The sequence below is a fragment of the Mustelus asterias genome, chromosome 20, assembly GCF_964213995.1.
Source record: "Mustelus asterias chromosome 20, sMusAst1.hap1.1, whole genome shotgun sequence".
NCBI classification, from domain to species: Eukaryota; Metazoa; Chordata; class Chondrichthyes; order Carcharhiniformes; family Triakidae; genus Mustelus; species Mustelus asterias.
In genome coordinates this window covers 73,516,632-73,537,917 of record NC_135820.1, presented here as the reverse complement: position 1 = coordinate 73,537,917, position 21,286 = coordinate 73,516,632, and the positions used below count along the sequence as shown (strand labels likewise).

The following is a 21,286-nucleotide window of genomic DNA, read 5'->3' as shown; positions in this document are numbered from 1 at the left end:
CAACAAAACGTACTCCAACTTATAAATCAAAGAAAGGGTTTAATAAAGAAACATCATTACTCCAAACTTGGGGCCTCGCCCTGGGCCAATCCAAGCTCCCCACAATTCTACATAGTTCCTTTATTTATAGTGAGTCAGCTGACTATTACATCACTCTGTAATTGGTTCCATGGTTTACTGGGTCAGCTGACTCTTACATCTTGTTCCTATTGGTCACATTGCATCCAATACAAAGTTGTCACCGATTACATTCCAACAAAACCTTGTTCATTTATACATAATACTCATCTTCAATCTTTCTCGGCCTTTTGGCTAAGATCAAGTGTAGTATGGTCGGCAGCCCATGGTTGGCCGCACTTGGTTGAGGTCATTAGGTTACACTGAGGCTTCATATGTTTTTTATGAAGCAATTTTTAAAAGCGGCATTTCGGCCTTTTGGCTAAGATGCAAATGAGCTCAAGTCTTGGAGGAGGAACCTCCCCCTTCTCCAATCAGTTTGGCTCATGTAGATCAGGCCCAGGACAGGGTGGTTTGGTCGCTCGCCCTGTCTTGTCAGCCTGGATCTGAAATGTCTCAACTTGTTGAGACTCTGAATTGGATTTGATTTGATTGAATTGGAAAAGTAAAAAAAAATTAAAAATTTCACTTGGAGCCAATGACAATAGAATTAACTGCTTAAAAGAAAGCAGAAAATAAAAATCAATGTAGCTTTATAATGGCAGGGAATCGTTTTGATATGTCTTCACTTGAAAACTGCTGGACCTAAGTAGGTGTTCCCAGTCCGGCCGCGTCATAAAGGGGCATGGCTAGAACCCTGCGCGGCGCTGGGACCTGCGGAAATTGTATTGCTGAAGGCCGATGGCTGCTGCTTCCATCAGGAGTTGGATCACGATTTTTCAACTTCAGTAAGCGCACGAAAAATTCAACCATTTTTAGCGGCCAATGTTTTTCTGCAGCTAGTCGGAGGTTATGGGCCATATTTCTGAGGCATCCATAAAATGTTCAAAATGGCATTTATGTTAGAAGGCTTCAAACTATATGAAAGCAAGTATTAACGTGCAGCATGAAATCTTATTGTATTTTGACACTCCAAATCACAAGCATATCCTCAAGTGATGCATTCTGTTCACTTTGGGAAGTGTAAATTTAGCCTGGGTTCTCCACAGGTCTAGGTGCTTTTGTATCAAAGCGGGCCAATCCTCAAGTCCTCCAACCATAGTCCCAGTGTCCGTTTGTGAACCTGTTCTTCTAGTTTGAAGGCAGATTGGAAGGTGACTAAGTTGTGATTGACAAAATAAGCAGGAGTTAGTGTGCCTCAGTGAAGAGATATACTTTCCTATTCCATCATCAAAAGGCACTGAGGCAAGTTACTGGAATGCACCAGCAACCATCTCAGCAAGTGTCATTGCCTACTAATGGGAGTTGGAAGGGGTCGAGGAAAATGGAATCAAAAAGTTATTTATAAAAATCAAACTATTAAGCTGGATTTGTTATCTTTTCATAGCTGTGCCTTTTCGGTATAGGAGAAATTGCAAATTGTCTGGGGACTGTATTTTTAAAAATTAATTCATGAATGTGGATATTACTGAGGCCAATTCCCATTGACTTCACTTGATACCACACGCAGTCAACTCCTGCCTCTGTGAAGGGCAGTCACACAACTCCTCCAAAATTCAGCCCTTTTGTCCATTCTTGGACCAAGGCTATGATGAGATCTGGAACTAAGTGATCCCAGCAGAACCCAAACTGAGTGTAAGTGAGCAGAATTTGGAATGCATTGCCTGATAGGATGATGGATAAAGATTCATTTACAACCTTCAGAAAGAAATTGGTCAACGCTTAAAGAAAATGGCAGGTATATGTTGTAAGAATGGGGCAAACTGGATTGCTCTTCGAAAGAGTAGGGGCAGATTCATTGGACCAAAATTGTGTCCTCTTGTGCTGTACTGTTGCTTGGATTCTGTCCTATTTTCATTCCTGTAGTCATGTAGTAAATGAGTTGGTCTACTGTTGTTTATTTGGCTTTGTTATTCGGCAGTTCCACATTATCACCAGGAAGGAAAACTGAGTGCTTTGAAGTCTGAAATAAATTAGGATGTCACTTTTTCATGGCACTTAATTTGGGGAACCTCTCCATAAATTAACTGTGGAATAATTAACCACACCTATGAATTCCAGTATGAATCATCAACCTCATTCCACCTTGTATAACAGTGTTATCTTTGGATTTCAATAAAAACATATGCCAAAATGATTCATATCTTGTCCACTTCGTAAATTACTCAGAAATGTAATGATCTGGAGAAATGCCAGTTGGTTTAATCGCATGAAATGAGCCAATTGACAATGTATGCAAAGGACGTCAAATTCTTGAGGGATGAGTAGAAAGCTGCTTAAGCCCTATGTTCTTTACTTGGGACTTTTTTCTCTGGCGTGTAGGATGTTCAGGGGATGATCTTATAGAAGTCTATAAAATAATGAGGGACATAGATTGGCTAGATAGTCAATATCTTTTCCCAAAGGTAGGGGAATCTAAAACTCGAGGGCATAGGTTTAAGGTGAGAGGGGAGAGATACAAAAGGGTCCAGAGGGGCAATTTTTTCTCTGAGTGACTGTGTCTGGAACAAGCTGCCAGAGGTAGTAGTAGAGGCGGGTACATTTTTGTCTTTTAAAAAGCATTTGGACAGTTACATGGGTGAGATGGGTATAGAGGGATATGGGCCAAATGTGGGCAATTGGGACTAGCTTAGGAATTTAAAAGAAAAGGGCGGCATGGACAAGTTGGGTTGAAGGACCTGTTTCCATGCTGTAAACCTCTGACTCTGAGTATAACTTGGCTGCATATAACTTTTCTCCTGTATGTAGTGTCGATCACTTTGGTACAGTGGTATATTAATAAGCTCGTGATAAGCTCAACTTCGGCATTGCTTAACTTTTATAGGGTGAGAAAAGAAATCAGCACCTTGGAAGGTCCATCCCAAGAGAGAAATGTCCAGGAAAGACTGAGTCACTTGGCATCCCTTGGTAGATTGGTATGTATGATAGAACGACTTGGATCAAGTATCGGTAAATATTTCTACAGACAAAATATGTGAAATCTGTTTCCTCGTTCACCATATTTAAGGTGACCTTTTTGTTTGTAAATCCTTTATAAGGCATGCTGTCGATATGGCAGAAATACAAAAAGTTGTGATACAAAAACGTTCCGTATATTAACCTTTTAAATTATTTAGCATTGAGGTGTGTGCATCACTGGCAAGGCTGGTATTGTCCATCCCCAGTTACCATTGAAAAGATGATGGGCCTTCATCATGAACTGCTGCCACCTGTACGGTGAAGGTACACCAAGACTGTTAGGTAGGGAGTTTAACCCAGCAGCAGTGAAGAATAGATAATCTACATCAGTTACTGTTTGATTTGAAGGGAAACTTGGGGATGATGATGTTGTTAGGAAAACAAGAGTTTTAATATTTCCTTTTGCACTGGGAGACCAGCTTGTGGGGGTATGACCGGTTTAATTGAATTGGAACTGGCCTTGGTTAAAATGGCACCTTTCACAACAATCTCTAACACAGAATGACCAACCAACAAGGTTACTGAATACTGCAAAGTAAGTTGCTTCAATAGCAATAACACTTGGGTATTTGTTCAAATAAGAACGTTGACAAATTTGTTCCAATCTGTTGTAGCTTTAAAGCCACAATAACCAGTTGTTGTTCTTAAACCTCAGAAATTGTTTATTCAACCAATTTTCTTCCCAGCCCAATCTACTTGAGAAAATTAATTCTTCGGTAGTTACCGTCGGGTTCAGTCTGGGCACCAGTGCTATTGACCTTGGCTCTTTGATACTGTGTTCTGCTCTGTAACTGATTGCAGTAACCATAAGGAAGAGATTAACTGGTCGTGGGAAAAGACGAGATTAGAGTTCCTTTTTATCAATGTGTTGGGGTTCAGCAGTAGCCTGTTGAAGTGTTGCAGTTCATGTGGATCATCTAGTTTAGGTCCATGTCACTGTCCTGAATGCCTAAACTGGGATTGTTCTCCTTGGAAAGGCGGAGGCTGAGGGGCGACCTGATAGAAGTTTATAAAATGATGAGAGGTATAGATAGTTGGAAGCTTTTTCCCAGGGCAGAAATGACAATTACAAGGGGGCACAAATTCAAGATAAGGGGGGAAAGGTTCAGTGGAGATGTGAGGGGGAAGTTTTTTACACAGAGGGTGGTGGAGGCCTGGAATGCACTGCCAAGTGAGGTGGGTTGAGGCAGTTACGTTAGCCACATTTAAGACTTATCTTGATAGGCATATGAACAAACGGGGAATAGAGGGATATAATCGTTTGGTTAAGATAGGTAAACGTGATCGACACAGGCTTGGAGGGGCAAAGGACCTGTCCTGCGCTGTACTGTTCTTTGTTCTGGCCTGATGGGGTTTGCGAACCTCAATTAATTTTAGCTGATGGAATTTTGTTAATTTTCTATGGCTATGACAAATCCTGACCTCTGGCAGAGTTCTCAGGTTTTGGGGCGAGCGTGGACGGCGAATCCCACTCCTGGTTTGTGATCAGCTATGTTGGATAATGGGAATTGACTGATTTTCCTCCTGCATAATACAAAAGACTTTTAAGTTGCGTGCACCTCCCATCGCCATCAAGAAAATGTTGTAATTTATGGGTAGAATTTCCTTTGCTTTCATTATGGGATATGCATCAGTTGTGGTTGAGAGACTGTGCACAGCAGGTATTTCTGGCCTCAATGGCTGTACTCTAACCGAATTGCTAAAGTGAGTGAAAAGATCATAAGCACGAAACTTTAGTTGATTTTCCCCACCCTTTGACATCCCAAAGCTGAGACTTGCAACTCAATGGGTGTTGATTATTTTTCTTTGTTTCGGCACTCGTGTGCTTTGTGTTGATGCTTCAGTGTATTGCAGTTTGTCCAGTAAAGCGATGGGCGGCCTGGGAGCTACATGCTGCCCATTCTGGTTCTGAATGTGGCCCACGAGACACTTTGTTGACTGTTGCCTACATTCCACTGATTTCCATCTATGTAGTTTCTTTTCTACCAGTCAGACTGAAGTGATACGCACGTAGAAGTGAAGTGAGGTGCATTCTGATTGCACGCAACATTGATTGTGAGAACCATGCACTCACTGCCTCCAAAGCATACATATTTATTTTATCATTTGAAGTTGATTGTTCTATTATTATGAATGGTTAGCATTTTCTACAACTCATTATGAAATATTCGGTGTGTATTAAATGTATTTAATCTCGTTCATCGGATCATGGTTAGTGAATAAGCCCAATTTCAGTCTTGAAGACCTCTGAGAAGAGGGTGGGGGGGAAGGGAGGATGGGGTGATGGTGGGGGGCAACCCGTATGGCCCACTCACTAGCCTAACTTGTCTATCATTGCTCTGACTTCCTCTGAATACATGCACGTAGAGTGGTCTCAGTAGACAGTGATACAAATTATACAGAGCAGACTTGTTCTCGGATAATACTATAATCATACACATGATCTTTTGAAATGCACTTTTAACCTAACACTTTTTTTTTAGGTTTTTCATGCAACCTGAACCATGGCCGCAAATGGTCCAAATCCTGGTTCAGCAAGCAACCACGCAACAAAATCACAACTTGGAATTAAAGGTGGGTTTTGAAGAGCATTTCTTTATTCATTGTGAAGGGGGGTATCATTGTCAAGATGTATACCTACCCCTGCTAGATTAAAGTTTCTGTTTGCATCGTACTATTCCCCTCAGAAATGTGGTCACAATTAACATCTCAACTTGTTGTCAGGAGTTGTAGGTTTGAACACTTAGTCCAGGCTTTGTGTTCATCGATTTTCCGACACTGTTACTTTTCCTCTATAAAACTTACCGGTGAATCGGAGCCTGTACCTTGCCCTCCTATTTGACTCCTACTCAGGACAACTGCTAATTGAAAGCAGATGAGGTGTTCTATTTATCCAGGAGCCAAAATATTCCCTTTATTAGCTATGCTGTTGGCTTACCATGTTGCATTGCATTCCAGAAGCCAATTTGGAACTTCCTGATAATGCTGACAGGGGATTATTATACAGCACAAATAAGAGTCTCTTCTAGCAATTTTCTGACTGGAGTCAACCTACAGAGTCTGTAAATACCCTGGGTCTGACTTATTGCTCTTTTTAATTATTGACATCAAACGGGCTCCTCTCCAGCCTACCCAAGAACTCCAATGAGCTACTAAATGAATGATAAGCACTCACTTGATTTCTTAAGATCCTGCCATCGTCCTGTCTGCTATCATCTATTCAAGCAGCTGATAATATGTTTTAAAATAATTACACTTAATTCGTTTGTCTTATATTATACATATTTCTTAAAGTATGAATGGCTCATCATGACAGCAGATCTCAGGGCAGGAGTAGCTACAAGCTACGGTCCCTCAATGTCAATGGGAATAATATCCTGATTTAATGAGAGCGAAAGATAGAATTAGAGGGTATGCTGGGCACAGCTTGCAAGAAGTCACCATGCTCCGGCGCCACCTTGTTTCAGTTGTTGAAGTTGTTAATGAAGATTTTTTTATTGTAGGTAGCTTTGAAACTGGGTTGGTGCTTCAGGGGCAGGAATTCCAAGCTCCCTCTGTTCGTTCTGTTCACATGGAAAATAAAACTGCTGCTTACATTAAAAATTTAAGGATAAAGAAAACATGCCTAGCCGCACTATAGGGCCATACTCTTTGAATGTGGGCTCCATGGTGGCACAATGGTTAGCACTGCTGCCTCACAGTGCCAGGGACCTGGGTTCAATTCTGGCCTCGGGTCATTGTCTGTGTGGAGTTTGCACATTCTCCCCGTGTCTGTGTGGGTTTCCTCCCACAGTCTAAAGATGTGTGGGTTAGGTTGATTGGCCATGCTAAATTGACCCAGTCGATTAGCAGGATAAATTAGGGTTATGGGAATAGAGTCTGGGTGGGATTGTGGTCAGCACATACTCGATGGGCTGAATGGCCTCCTCTGTACTGTAGGGATTCTATTTCAACCATCCGTGTGAAACACTGTGGTTATTTACAAACTCCTGCACGCTGGCATTACTGCCCTGTAATCCTTTCCATGGACTTGTTGTCTAATGTGGTTGTTTTGCTGGTACCAGCTGTCATGACATACGCTGGCCAGGGCACTTCATCCAATTGATGCATGATTCCGTTACGATTATTAATTTCTTCTACTTGGATGATTTCTTGTGGGATTATAGAGTGATGATTCGTAATTGTCAATTTATGTTTAAAAACAATTGTAAAATTGTCATTGTATTGTAATTCAATAAGAGCACTCTTTTTTTTAAAAAAAAGATTTGTTGTCTCTAAATATGTCTTTCTATATTTGTTGTTAGTAATTTGCGCAAAGCTAAAAGAAAATAAGAAGAACTGGTTTGGGCCCAGCCCCTATGTGGAAGTGGCAGTCGATGGCCAGTCGAAGAAAACAGAGAAGGTTACCAACACGCACAGCCCCAAGTGGAAACAGCATGTCACAGTGTATGTTGGGAAGTTTGTTACGTTGTCACTGTCAATTCAATCAAAGACATTTGTTTAAGGCAGCTAATGCCCCTACATCCAAAAGAGAAAATGCTGGAAAATCTCAGCAGGCCTGGCAGCATCTGCAAGGAGAGAAAAGAGCTGACGTTTCGAGTCCAAATGACCCTTCGTCAAAGCTTTCCCACTTTGACAAAGGGCCACCTGGACTTGAAACGTCGGCTCTTCTCTCTCCTTACAGATGCTGCCAGACCTGCTGAGATTTTCCAGCATTTTCTCTCTTGGTTTCAGATTCCAGCATCTGCAGTAATTTGCCTTTATCGAATGTCTCTACGTGCCTTGAGAACTGCAGAGCAGAAATAAAAATGTGATCACTTTTAATCACTATATATATATTTTTTTCAAACACTCGAAGATATTGACCTTGTATATGATCACACAGTGAGATACTGGGACCTGTTTACCTGAAACTTCTCAATCTCGCGGTGATATATTTTATTTAATACCTATCTATTGCCATTATTCTCTAGTGCTTTTCCCCACCTGGCAACAGTGATTTATTGGGATTTTTCTCACTACTGGCTGGTCTAGTGAACATTTAGGCAGATTGTTTGAAAGTGGGAAATATTGAACCTAGGCTTCCACTACCACTTCAATCATGACATTTAATCACTTTTGGAAAGGATACTGAAGGTTTTAGCATCTTTTTCTTGGGAGTATAGACAGTGCCGATGTTTATTACCTGTCTTCAGCTGCCCTAAATATAAATGATTTTGTTACTGACTTAAAAGGGCATATAGACATTGTGTGGGCTACAGTTCCGTGTGGGCCAGATAAGATGTGAATAGTGGATTTCTTTCCTGGAGGACATCAGTGAATAATTTTAATTTCTAGTACAGCCCAGCAGCTGTACATTTTTTTTTAGTGCTAGTCTACAAATGACCAGATTTAACTAACTTTCACAACTTGTCATGGTGGGACTTTAGCTCACCATCCAAAGATGTGTGGGTTAGGTGGATTGGCTGTGCTAAATTGCCCCTTACTGTCAGGGGGTCTAGCTAGGGTAAATGCATGGGATTATGGGGATAGGGCCTGGGTGGAATTGTGGTTGGTGCAGACTCGATGGGCCGAGTGGCCTTCTGCACTGTAGGATTCTATGATCTCAAGGTTGCTTCCAGTACCTTAACTGTACCCAAGACGGTGAGTGGCAATCTTTTGTTGAAAATTTCCCCTTCCTCGGCTTTGGCCCTGAGTCGAATGGTGTTTCTCTTACCACGCATAGCAATCAACTCAAAGTGAGCATTGTTCTAGTCAGCGTGGCGTAGTGTCACTGCTGATTGGGGTGCAAGGAAAAATGTCTTAAAAATAATAAATTAACTTATTTTCCCCCAATTTTCTCTGCTTTTCTCCCACACCATCTCTTCTAAAAGAATTCCTGCGCTGATTAGCAGCCTGTTGAACTGTGTTCTGAACACTCCTTCCGTGGCCAACAATTACTGCTGTTGCACTTGAACCTGGAACTTCTGGTTCAAAGGCAAGGGCACTACCACTGTGCCACAAGACCTCCTACCATTCTTTTTGTGTGGCGCTGATACTGAGTCATCTCTGCCTGTCACTCTATTTTGTGTAAATCTCTTAGTGCGGTTTGTCATCTTACAAATAATGGCTGAGTGCTATAAAGTGGAGAGATCCCAGCGCTGCATAGTTCATTCTTTGGTTACCAACTGTGGAAGGATTAGGCAAAGATTGTGCCATTTCCCAGTGGAACTGAGGGGAAAGTTGCAATATGTGGTTTCCCCCTTCAGTCCTTGAACACTGGCAGTGGGAGGAACCTGCAAATGAGTTATATTCCCACATTCAGTTGAACTGCCCAAAAGAATTGATGAAAGCAGAAAGCTTAATTTTTTTTTCAAATATCTTGTTTTGTTCATGCACAGGATTGTAACACCATTCAGCATGATCACTTTCAGAGTATGGAGCCATCAGACCCTGAAATCCGATGTCCTCCTCGGCTGTGCCACTCTGGATGTCTGCGAGACATTAAAGTCTAACAATATGAAATGTGAGTTCATTGTACTCTTCAGCGCAGTTATGTAAATGAGGCCGCTCTGCTATCACCAGATACACAGTGACTTAATTACTGCTCCAGCAACCATGCTACTCACTTGGCAGTGTGCTTTCCTAGCCAAGCAACTGGTATGTTGGGGTTCATTTAAATGTTTATGCAATGGGAGGGAATACTTGGAAAGCAAAGAGGCTCCTAGCCTTTCTTTCCTCTTCTAAAATTGCAATGATATTATTGTAATAAAGTAATAATAGCTGTCTGGGAAAGCAGTCATAATGTTTCCCCAGGCTGGCGAGCCGAGAATCTGGTCTCAGAGGAAGGAGCCATTTCGGACTGAGATGAAAAATTGATTCACTCAAAAGATTTATGCATCTTTGGAATTCTCTACCCCCAGCGGTTGAGAGTGCTCAGTCATTGTTTTGAAGTTTATTTATTAGTGTCACAAGTGGAGTTACATTAACATTGCAATGAAGTTACTGTGAAAATCCCCTAGTCGCCACACTCCAACACCTGTTCGGGTACACTGAGGGAGAAGTTAGCACAGCCAATGCACCTAACCAGCACACCTTTCGGATTGTTGGAGGAAACCGGAGCACCCGTAAGAAACCCACGCAGACATGGGGAGAATGTGCAGACCCCGCACAGACAGCGATACATTGAGTGTATTCAAGACAGAGATGGATAGATTTTGAGTGTGAAAGGAATATATAGGGGTGGCGTGGGTCGGTGGAGTTGAGGTCGATCAACCTTGTTGAATGGTGCAGCAAAATTTAATACTCCAGTTCTTTTTCTTGTGTTCTATTTCTAAATGTGAGTAAAGCTTGAGCTTTCTTTTCAAAGCTAACTGAAATTCGTTGCCTGAATACAGCCTTAAAGTTGTTTTTCGTTGTCACTTTTATTTTGTATACCTTTTTATCAGCAGTGGATCTCGGTGATCAGTAATGGTGTTTGTGCATGATAACATTGAAGCATTTTGATGCATTTCTGTTTTCCTGGTACTGAAGACCTGCATAACTTTCATTTGATACAGTTGGTTTTGTGCAGAGAATAAATAATGAATCATAGCACCGTGTCCCTGACACATTTTGCTTTTCCAATCTTCCCTTCCAGTCGATGATGTGGTTATAAAGTTGCCACTCACAAACGAGCGAGATATTGTGGACGGGGCAAGTGAACTTATTGTGTCCTTGGATGGATTAACTGTGGATCCAGAAGTCTTAACAAATGGTGACAGCACAGCTACCACAAGTATGTAAGAAAATTGAGACCAAATGTGCTGTGGATAATATGTTCGAATGAAAATATTGAGTATGCATCAAAGATTGACCCTTTCAAACTACCTTGCTGTGTATACTATTATATTTTGAGAGCTTTGATAAAGTGCTATATAAATGCAAGTATTAAATCATTGTCTCTTGATAGCAACTGGCCTATTAAAGCCATTCTAGGATTTGAATAATTAGTCCCTGCTGTAGTGGAATGGTAAAAAGATAACTTCGAGGTACCCTATCTGAAAAGATCAGCTATAAGTTAATAATTAAGATCAGGACATTTCATTGCATTAAATATTGTCTCCAAGGCCAACCTTATTGTTATTCCCATTATTTTATTTTGCATGTTGCTAGCAATGTGACGCACCAACAAAATGAAAATTGTTCCTGAATTTGTAAAAAAGAAATTCATTTCGTATCATTGACAGCTGCAAAGCTCCAAGTATGTGCATCCCTTCTGTGGAAAGATTCATTCCTTCATTTGTGAAGTGAATGCAGCATAGGCCATAGCTATTATTTGAAATATCCGGTAAGGGAAGAACCAGTAGCAAAGTGGTTATGGCAATACCTAACTTGAATATTATTGAAAAGAAATATTGTTGCTGCAGTGCACTGCTCAAAAAATTCAAGAAGCACTTAAATGAGCACTTGTAACGCCATAATACACAAGGTTACAGACCAAATGCTGGAAAAAAGATTACAATAGGTGCTTGATTTGATTTATTATTGTCACATGTATTAACATACAGTGAAAAGTATTGTTTCTTGTGCACTATACAGACAAAACATACTGTTCATAGAGAAGGCCGATGGCCTTCTTGATGGCCGGCACAGACATGATGGGCTGAAGGGCCTCTTGTGCTGTAAAGCTCTAACTTCCATTGATCTAAAAAGACTTTCAGCTTACCACATAATTGAGCAACGTTGTGCATGAATATTAGTGCCATCCAGGTACGTGGGCCATACATCCTGACAATTGGCTGATTGAATCAAACGTGTTCCTAATATAGCTGTTCATAATAGGGACCGACTACTCAAACAGCCTGTGCTTACACAACTTGTAACAAAATATCTGCTGTTGGCATTATTCACCTGTGTGCGAATAGCTGCACTAAACAAATCTAAAATAATCTATCAAGCTCAGAATGTGGCTCATTTATGCTTGCTAGAAGTGACATACATTCATACATATGGACCCATTCTAGAGTCATAGACATGGAGTTCTGCAGCAAAGAAGGAGACCCTTTGGCCCATCGTGTCTATGCTGGCCATCAAGCACCCACCTTCAAATGCCCTCTAAATCTCCTGCCCCTTACCTTAAATCTATGCCCCTGGTTATTGGCCTCTCTACTAAGGGGAAAGATTTCTTCCTACATACCCTATCTGTGTTCCTCATAATTTTGCCCCCCAGCCGCCTTAATTCTGCAAAGAAAAGGTAAATGTCCAAGCCTGGCAACTTTGTTGTATAGCTCGCAAGTGGGAGAGACGATAGATCCCCGTTACTTTCTTCATGGCAATGCCTCGAGCAGTCGGTCAACTTTCTAACCAATCAGCACCTATGGTGCAAATTGTTGTGATAGTTTGAATAACATTAATGTATGCTTTGATTTCTTTCAGATAGTTCACCAAGTAAGAGTTCCAGGTGTGGCAGCGAGCCATGCGTATTAAACCCATCAAGGTAAAACTCGAATATCAGAGTTCTTCCTTTATTCTCTGTGGAGCTTGGTTCCTCGTTTGGATTTCACAATGTAAAGAAACAGAATTCCTTTCTTCCCACTGCCCCCCCCCCCCCCCCCCCCCCTCCTTCCCTCCTGGCAATTAAAATGTTAAGTTCCCGACTGCTCTGCTTTTAGTATAAGATAGGCCAAGCAGAAAAATGGAATGCTTGGTGCATGTACAAATTCTTCATTTGCTTTGATGGCTCCTTTGCCTATTAGCAGCAGGTGTGTAGCAGGTCGCTAGTGGTGTCCACTTTTATTTCATAATGCGCATGAACTTTAAAACCAACCTTGCAATGGAGGTGTCATTACAATAGTTTTTCCTCATATTGAGAAGCGTATTGTCAATTTTTTCCTCCCAAATTTTTACTGTAATGTGAAAGTTGTTTCTCAAATATAAAAACATCCACCATTTTAATTGTTGGAGGTATCAGTTATTGTGAATGCAAGTGATCCACTATTGAAATCAGATCTTGCAAGAACCACAAATGATGTGAACTAATGTGTTGAAAAGACAATGAACATCCTTGTCTCATTCCCTGCTCATTTTTGAATAACTTCTCATGAGGTCCCAATAAGTGATATGTCTTTTAATTCTGCAGGTAGTTTGGAAAGTCCCCTTTATTTCACTTTAGTTGCTACATCAAATCACTCTTCGAGGTTTTGGCATTGAGGAGGAATTTCTTCAGCCAGAGAGTGGTGAATCTGTGGAACTCTTTGCCACAGAAGGCTGTGGAGGCCCGGTCATTGAGTGTCTTTAAGATGGAGATCGGTTCTTGATTGATAAGGGGATCAGGGGTTATGGGGAAAAGGCTGGAGAATGGGGATGAGAAAAATATCAGCCATGATTGAATGGCAGAGCAGACTTGATGGGCCGAGTGGCCTAATTCTGCTTGTGTCTTAGGGTCTAAAATGCCAGTTAGGTTCAATTTAATTGCACTGATATGCCAGAAATTTTGATCAGAGCTGTATAATCTCTTCTAGTACAAATGGAGACGCCAGTTCTCAAGAAGGCTCAATGGAAACTAGGTCTGCTGACGAGTGTAGTATGAATGGCAAAAGCACACCATCATCTTCTCCAAAATCATCAAAGCCAATGAGACCACCAAGACCTTCACGACCTCCACCTGCCGTTCCATCCAGACCTGTCAGTACATCAGGTAAATTAAAAGAGCTGACCTAACCCTTTTTTTGACATAGGGTCATATATTTTATAAGACATAATGAATTTCAAGACTTTGGGGCGCCCCTAAGCACTTGAAGAACTTTCGAATTCAAGTCCCTCCAACCTATTTGTCTCTCCACCACTCCTCCATTTAAGATGCTGCTTAAAACCTACCTCTTTTACCAAACTTTTGGTCACCTGTACCCTTTTGACTATTTCAATTTATACTTGCTTCTGCTGTTTTGAAGGGTTTTGGGATATAGCAAGGTGCAGTACAAATGTTGTAGTTTTAGACACTTGGGGGGTAGATATATTTTAAAATGTACTTTCATTTAAATTTTATTTGGGGATCTTGGCCGTTGCACTCTTCGACGCCCGCAGCCCTTCCTCCTGGCCTCTGCTGGGTTGGGTTGCACTGTTCTATTGTAATATATGTAACATTTCTTTTGGCCCTCCTCTGTGGGAAGCCTTTATTCTGACTTTGACCATCAAGCCACGAGCAACTGGAAACTGTTCTGAACCCATTCTGTTTAACAACTTTATTATTCAATCAATCATCACTTGAATCTTCCCATTTTCAGTTGCTGTCATTATTATTCCCTGACCAATGTTTGATTATGATTCATGTGCTACTACAGTAGCATTGGGGAGAACTGCTTGCTTGCATTATACCAGTCTACAAAACAGTAAGTAAACATCAGAGCTCAGTTTGAAGTGTTCCAGCTGATCTGTTTCTAAAGTTAATGTTGTACGGAGGTGCAGCCTTTGTCTTCCTGTCTGCTAAAGAAATGTAAACACGTTCTGAAACAGAAGGCAGACACCATTGCTAACCTTTAGTCCTGCTCCGCTTTTGCATGCAAGGTTGGCACTGCTGCCTCACAGCGCTAGGGACCCAGCTTCGATTCCCGTCTGGGGTCACTGTCCGTGCGGAGTTTGCACATTCTCCCCGTGTCTGCGTGGGTTTCCTCCAGGTGCTCCGGTTTCCCCCCTTGGTCTGAAAGACGCACTGGTTAGGTGCATTGGCCTTGCTAAATTATCCTTCAGTGTACCCGAACAGGTGTTGGAGTGTGACGACTAGGGGATTTTCACAGTAACTTCATTGCAGTGTTAATGTAAACTGACTTGTGCCACTAATAAACTTTAGAAGAGGTTATCAACTCTCGTTGCTCGATTTGATACGAAAATTCTGAAGCTCGATTTTTAATTGCTTAATAGAATAATTACATGTTGACATTCATGTTCTTGTATTTTTTAAATGCTAAACTCAATCTTAATTTTAAAACTTACCTATTTTACACTGGTCGCCAAAACAGTGGGAAAGTACCACACAGCATAATTCAAACTTGACATCTTCCTGACATTGCTACCAATCCTAACTTAGATTCAGGATTCTGAGTGGCCTGTGCCACTGTGCCTTTATCATGGTGTATAAAATTATAAACATTGCTGAATTCTGTTTAAATTCTCAGCCAAAGTTTTTGTTAAGCTCTCTTATCCTTGAACAGCAGACTGTTTTATGAAATGGGCACGCTGAAAATTATCTGCTTCAGCAATGTGCATTTATCTAGGGCTTTTGAAACTGGGAAACAACCCAAGGCACTTGTCCAAGTATTTTTCTGGCATAGGTGGGAGGGATTATTGAGGAAGCGTGATCAAAACCTTAATCAAAGAGGTGAATATTAAGAAGGGGCTTAAAGGAGAATATTTATAATGCTGAGGATTAGTGCTTCAGTTCCTGATTGTCATTTCAAACATACCTAATGTAGAACACATGGAGGAAACAAAATCAATCCTTTTGATGTAGTTCATATATTTCACATTTCTTGTGTGGAGTTTCATACCAGCAGTTTTGAACTTTAATGTTAAGTCAACATGACTTAATATCGAGGGATTGAGTTTAGGAGTCGGGAGATAATGATGCAGCTTTATAAGACCCTCGTCAGACCCCACTTGGAGTACTGTGCTCGGTTCTGGTCACCTCATTACAGGTGGGATGTGAAAATGATTGAAAGGGTGCAGAGAAGATTTACGAGGATGTTGCCTGGATTGGTTGGCATGTCTTATGAGGATAGGCTGAGGGAGCTCGGTCTTTTCTCCTTGGAGAGACGAAGGATGAGAGGTGACCTGATAGAGGTGTACAAGATGTTGAGAGGTATAGATCGGGTGGATTCTCGGAGGCTTTTTCCCAGGGCTGAAATGGCTGCTACGAGAGGGCACAGGTTTAAGGTGCTGGGGAGTAGGTACAGAGGAGATGTCAGGGGTAAATTTTTCACTGAGGGTGGTGGGTGAGTGGAATCGGCTGCCGTCAGTGGTGGTGGAGGCAAATTCGATAGGGTTTTTTAAGAGACTTCTGGATGAGTACGTGGGACTTAATAGGATTGAGGGTTATAGGTAAGCCTAGGTAGGTAGGGACATGACCGGTGCAACTTGTGGGCCGAAGGGCCTGTTTGTGCTATATTTTTTCTATGTTCTATGACTGCATCATCCCTCTGTCTCAGCCAACCTTCAAAACTAACTGCTCTGGAATGATTCTAACAAGCAATTCAAGGCCTTTCTTTTTTTTTTGAACCGTGCTCAAAGAAATGCTGTGAAAGTCAGATTAAATGAAAACTCCTATCAGGGAAGCCAGGATGGAAATTAGCAAACAGCAATTGCCATCCTATTGGTGAAACTACCGCCAGCTGCTCAGTTTTCATTAACCAGAAGGTGGAATTCTTGAGCAAGTCACACTAATAAATTCATCTTGGCAATATGTTTCCTTGTCCTTTCACTTTCAAAAAATTTTGTACAATCCAAATGTTGGAACTGTCTTCAAAAATCTGTTAACTCGCTATCTCACATGTAGACTGATCCTTCAGTATGTTTCCAGTATCTAATTATATCTCTGAATTTCAGTATTTGCAGTTTATTTTCCTTTAGGTTGAAATTCAATCCAATTTTTTGGAAGTGCCCTTGTATTAAGTTTGAGCAAGCTTGCTTTAATATGTAGCCATAAGAGTTCTTCAGAAAGGTGAAATAAATACAGTTGAACAGTTGATTAGATTGAAAATATAGGATCTGAGGAAAGCTTTTGAAATTGGGGAAGCAACAGGACAGAGGTGATTAGGCAGGGAGCCATACAAGGTTCAGCGCTGTATCACTGGTGTTGGAGCAGAAAGAGATGCACAGAAAGCAAGAATGAGCCAATGAACGTCTGCGGCAACGTAGAACCGAAATAGATTGCAGAAGCGTTCATTCTGTTTGGGATTTCAACCATGAATGGATAAAGTTTTTTTTATTAGTCACAAGTAAGGCTTACATTAACACTGCAATGAAGTTACTGTGAAATTCTCCTAGTCGCCACACTCCGGTGCCTGTTCGGGTCAATACACCTAACCAGCATGTCTTTCAGAATGTGGGAGGAAACCGGAGCACCCGGAGGAAACCGGGGCAGACACTGGGAGAACGGGCAAACTCCACACAGACAGTGACCCAAGCTGGGAATCGAATCCAGGTCCCTGGCGCTGTGAGGCAGCAGTGCTAGCCACTGCGCCACCATGCCTTTGTCAAATGATTTGCTCATTAGGACACAACTAGCTATGATGTATAGCACTAACTGACACATTTTTGTCACTTACACAAATCTTACTAATTCCCGCTGCTTTTTTTTTTGCCATCAGCCTGTGAAAATGGATATCCAGTTCCCCTGGAGAATGGCCCTCCTTCTATTATTCCAGCTACAACCAGCACTGTGCCTGCAGCAGTAGCAACAAGTGAACCAGATGCAGCACCCAGTAACGATGCAGCACCACCACCTGCATCTATTTCTCCTGGTGACCGGGCGTTAAATACAGTGAGCAAAGGCCCGCTTCCACCTGGGTAAGACTGCTTCTTTAAAGGATGTGTTCTACTTAAAGAATAGACAATCCCTCAGTACAATAGTGGACAATATTATAGTTTGAAGCACTTTCCCTTTTGTCAGGGCAGCTCAGATCAGTTTCTTAACCAAATGAATGCAGTTCAAATATCTGAGCTTCAAATAAATTTCTTGTTGTATCTGTTTCTTAAGAAAATGTACTGAATATATCTTTGTCACAAACCAAGATAACAGTTTGAATGGGTTCTTTATTTTAATTAGCAATACAATTTCATACAAATATATTTAATACAGCCTAAATTTAGTGATCAAAAAGTCTGTGTACCAGTATTCAATCGGGCCATTTCTTTTCTCTCTCCTCCCCCTCCTCGGCTCACCCAGTTCGGTACCTGTACTGATTATTTTAATTTACTCTTAGATTTGGTCCCTCCACTTGGGAAATGTTTTCTGATCCTGAAAGGTAGTAGTTTCTATCTGTACAACACCAACAAACTGAAATAGTGTTAACCGAGAATCAAAGCTGAAATCACTTGCATGCCACAAGAGTTCCGTGCAAATGGAAATTTTGAATTTCATATTGAAAGTTCTGTAAAGGGTAGGAGTTGTGAAGGTTTCTATTCAGCCAAAATTGCTTGGTTGAGTCTGGTCTATTTGTAAAGTTGGTGATGCTTGTGACAGGAGGGCAATATCGTAAGATATAGGAAAAGGAATATTCTGGTTAGATTCAATGACTGAATGCAATTAGGAATAAACCTAGGAATGTTTTGGTCTTGTCCATGTATGTTCCAATGTGATGTGAGAAAAAGTTTTTTCACACAAGTTGCTGGGGTCTGGAATGCACTGCCTGGAAGTGTGGTGGAGGCAGGTTCAGTGGAGGCATTCAAGAGGGCATTAAATGAGTACATAGAGTCATAGAGGTTTACAGCATGGAAACAGGCCCTTCGGCCCAACTTGTCCATGCCGCCCTTTTTTTTTAAACCCCTAAACTAATCCCAATTACCTGCATTTGGCCCATATCCCTCTATACCCATCGTACCCATGTAACTATCTAAATGCTTTTTAAAAGATAAAATTGTACCCGTCTCTACTACTACCTCTGGCAGCTTGTTCCAGACACTCACCACCCTCTGTGTGAAGAAAATGCCCCTCTGGACACTTTTGTATCTCTCCCCTCTCACCTTAAACCTGTGCCCTCTAGTTTTAGACTCCCCTACCTTTGGGGAGTTTACTTGAATAGAAACACCCCAATGTGCAAGGTGTGGGGGAAAAGGTAGGGGAATGGCATGATGCTCCTTTGGAAAGCAGGTGCAGACATGATGGACCAAATGGTCGTCTCCTGCACCATGACAATTCTGTGGTTGTATTTCTCCAGTCTTCCTACATAACTAAAGTCCCTTATCCCTGTTAGCATTCTAGCAAACCTCTGCTGCACATTCTACAAGGAGGACCCATTTTATGTGTGAGTTATACTGTAAATTGCAGAACCCTTAAGAATATTAACATCCAGAGGGACCTGGGCATGTAGTTCCCTAAAAGTGGCAACACAGGTGGCCAAGGTGATTAAGAAGGCATATGGCATGCTTGCCTTCATCAGCTGGGGCATTGAGTACAAGAGTTGGGAAATCATGTTGCAGTGAAAGAAATTTAATTTGTTTGTGTGCTGCTTCTCTGTTCATATAACAAAATATTTTGCTTACTTTCTTTCCATAGCTGGGAGCAGAGGGTGGATCAGCACGGCAGATTGTATTTTGTGGATCACATTGAAAAACGAACAACGTGGGAAAGACCACAGCCATTGCCTCCAGGGTCAGTTGGATAATATGTGGATTTGGAATATTCATAAGTGGCTGTTCTTGAGTAACTAGCTTTTAAATCTATCCGTTTTCTTTACTAGCTGGAAATGAAATGTAAAACGCGGTAGCAATGATGAAAGTAACTTGTTCTTGTCTTCTACAGCAGAGGTTCCCAAATGGTGTGCCGTGGCACACTGATGTGCTGTGAAGGTATACAATTGTACTGTAAAATAAGGTTCAAAATGATCAATTTTAATGTAAACAGAGTATGAGGATAATCTAAACCTAACCTCTATTTTCAGCTTCGTTTGTTGCCTTCTCCAAGTCCCGATGAACATTGGGTCTTGCACGCGTGCACTGGCTGGGAAAGGGCACGTGCACGGTTCTGATTTTTTAATGTTGGTATGCCACACCCGCGCTGTTTGGAGTTTTTATGTTAGTCATATGCATGTGTCTGACCAACAGCACATGTGCAGCCTTGTCCCAGCTGACGGACGCATGCATGGGAGATTCCAGGTTCTTTGGGAACTGGAGATGCCAGCCACGGAACAGGCGACAAAGGCCTCGTGCATCTAGACAGAGAGCGGGAGTGTAAAAAGGGCGCAAGAGCCCTGGGAAGAGTGAGAGTGATGGAGAGAAATCAAAAAAACAGGAGAGAAAACCCAGAGAAGTAAAACAGCAAGTTTCCCAGTTGGGGAAGAAGACCGAGGTAAGAAACAGGAACAAATAAAGTTAAAAGCAGAAACTGACTCCAGTTAGAGAGAGGCCTACAAGGAGAAGACCTTGAGTGAGGTGGGCTTGGGAGAAGCCCTAGTCAGCAAAGAGACCCCAAAAGAAGCCTTGAAGATCCAAGAAGGCCACTGAAGGCTGGTAACTCCATGCTGCAAGGCGTTGGGGTAAGGATGCATCTTCGGAGAAATAATTTTTGGCTTGGCATGGCTGAAAATCTGAAATTGTGCTTGTAACTTGATGCTCGAGAGGGCACTTATTTTGTAGTGTGGTGTGTTTGACCTTAACTTCCACACGGATAAGTTCTGGAAGAGAAGTGAAGAACCGACTCTGATTCAGATGTGGCTGAAAGAGCAGAACCTTGAGGGGGAAAAAAGACGTCTATGTGGACAGCTACTTGGCCATTGGATTTTCGTGGACAGGTGATGCCTCTTGCCCTGTCCCAGAATGTCTAATTTTTAGGGAGGAGCTCTCAAAGACTGCAAAGTAGCAAGCAGCTTGAAGCACAAAACACCATTCACTCTCTAGCATGGTTATACAGTACTTCAAGCCTGAGAGAACAAAATATAAAACAAAATCAACATATAACGGAACATTTGCGCGATTCAGATAATGAGCAGAAGGCAAGTTACCTGGTGGCTCAACTCTTGGCGAAATCAAAGAAGCTGCATACCATTGTTGAAACCCTAATTCTGTCAGCATGTAAACGTATCGTCAGAGTAATGTTCGGAGCTCAACTTGCCCTGAAGATTGATGTCTACAGATATTAGCAGACACTGCCAGCTCTTAGCCAATGTTAGATATGTTGATGGGGCAAATTCTTCTTTTGCAAAGACTTGCCTGGTCATACGACTGGAGAGGAAATCTTTTGTACCACAACTGCTTATCTGGAGGGAAACAGTCTTAACTGGGCCAAGTGCAATAGCACCTACACTGATGGAGCAGCTTGCATGACGGAGAGGATTCATGAGTAGGGTGAAAGAACAGAATACTGCCATCCATGCCAGCCACTGTATCCTGCACCGTGAAGCCCTTCCTCCCAAAACAATGCCATCCGAGTTAACTACAGTGCGAGACCCAACAGCGTGAACTATGTATGGTCATATTCTTTGACATCACACTTGATTACTATTTTGTGAGATGGGAGCTGAGTACCAGGGTTTGCTCATGT

The 21,286-nt window shown here is 41.8% G+C and overlaps 1 protein-coding gene across 3 annotated transcripts in view; it reads left to right on the top strand.

Moving 5' to 3' along the window:
• itchb (itchy E3 ubiquitin protein ligase b) overlaps window positions 1–21,286 on the top strand; it is an 80,623-nt gene that overhangs the window by 28,351 nt on the left and 30,986 nt on the right. For 2 of the 3 annotated variants that reach the window (XM_078236850.1, XM_078236851.1), the window contains exons 2-10: window positions 2,942–3,032; window positions 5,559–5,649; window positions 7,380–7,521; window positions 9,456–9,580; window positions 10,694–10,831; window positions 12,472–12,532; window positions 13,557–13,732; window positions 17,397–17,595; window positions 19,304–19,399. In XM_078236850.1, coding sequence (XP_078092976.1) covers window positions 5,580–5,649; window positions 7,380–7,521; window positions 9,456–9,580; window positions 10,694–10,831; window positions 12,472–12,532; window positions 13,557–13,732; window positions 17,397–17,595; window positions 19,304–19,399 — 1,007 coding nt within the window. In that variant the 5' untranslated portion in view covers window positions 2,942–3,032; window positions 5,559–5,579. The remainder of the gene's footprint in view (window positions 1–2,941; window positions 3,033–5,558; window positions 5,650–7,379; window positions 7,522–9,455; window positions 9,581–10,693; window positions 10,832–12,471; window positions 12,533–13,556; window positions 13,733–17,396; window positions 17,596–19,303; window positions 19,400–21,286) is intronic. The other variant, XM_078236852.1, reaches the window with a different exon arrangement.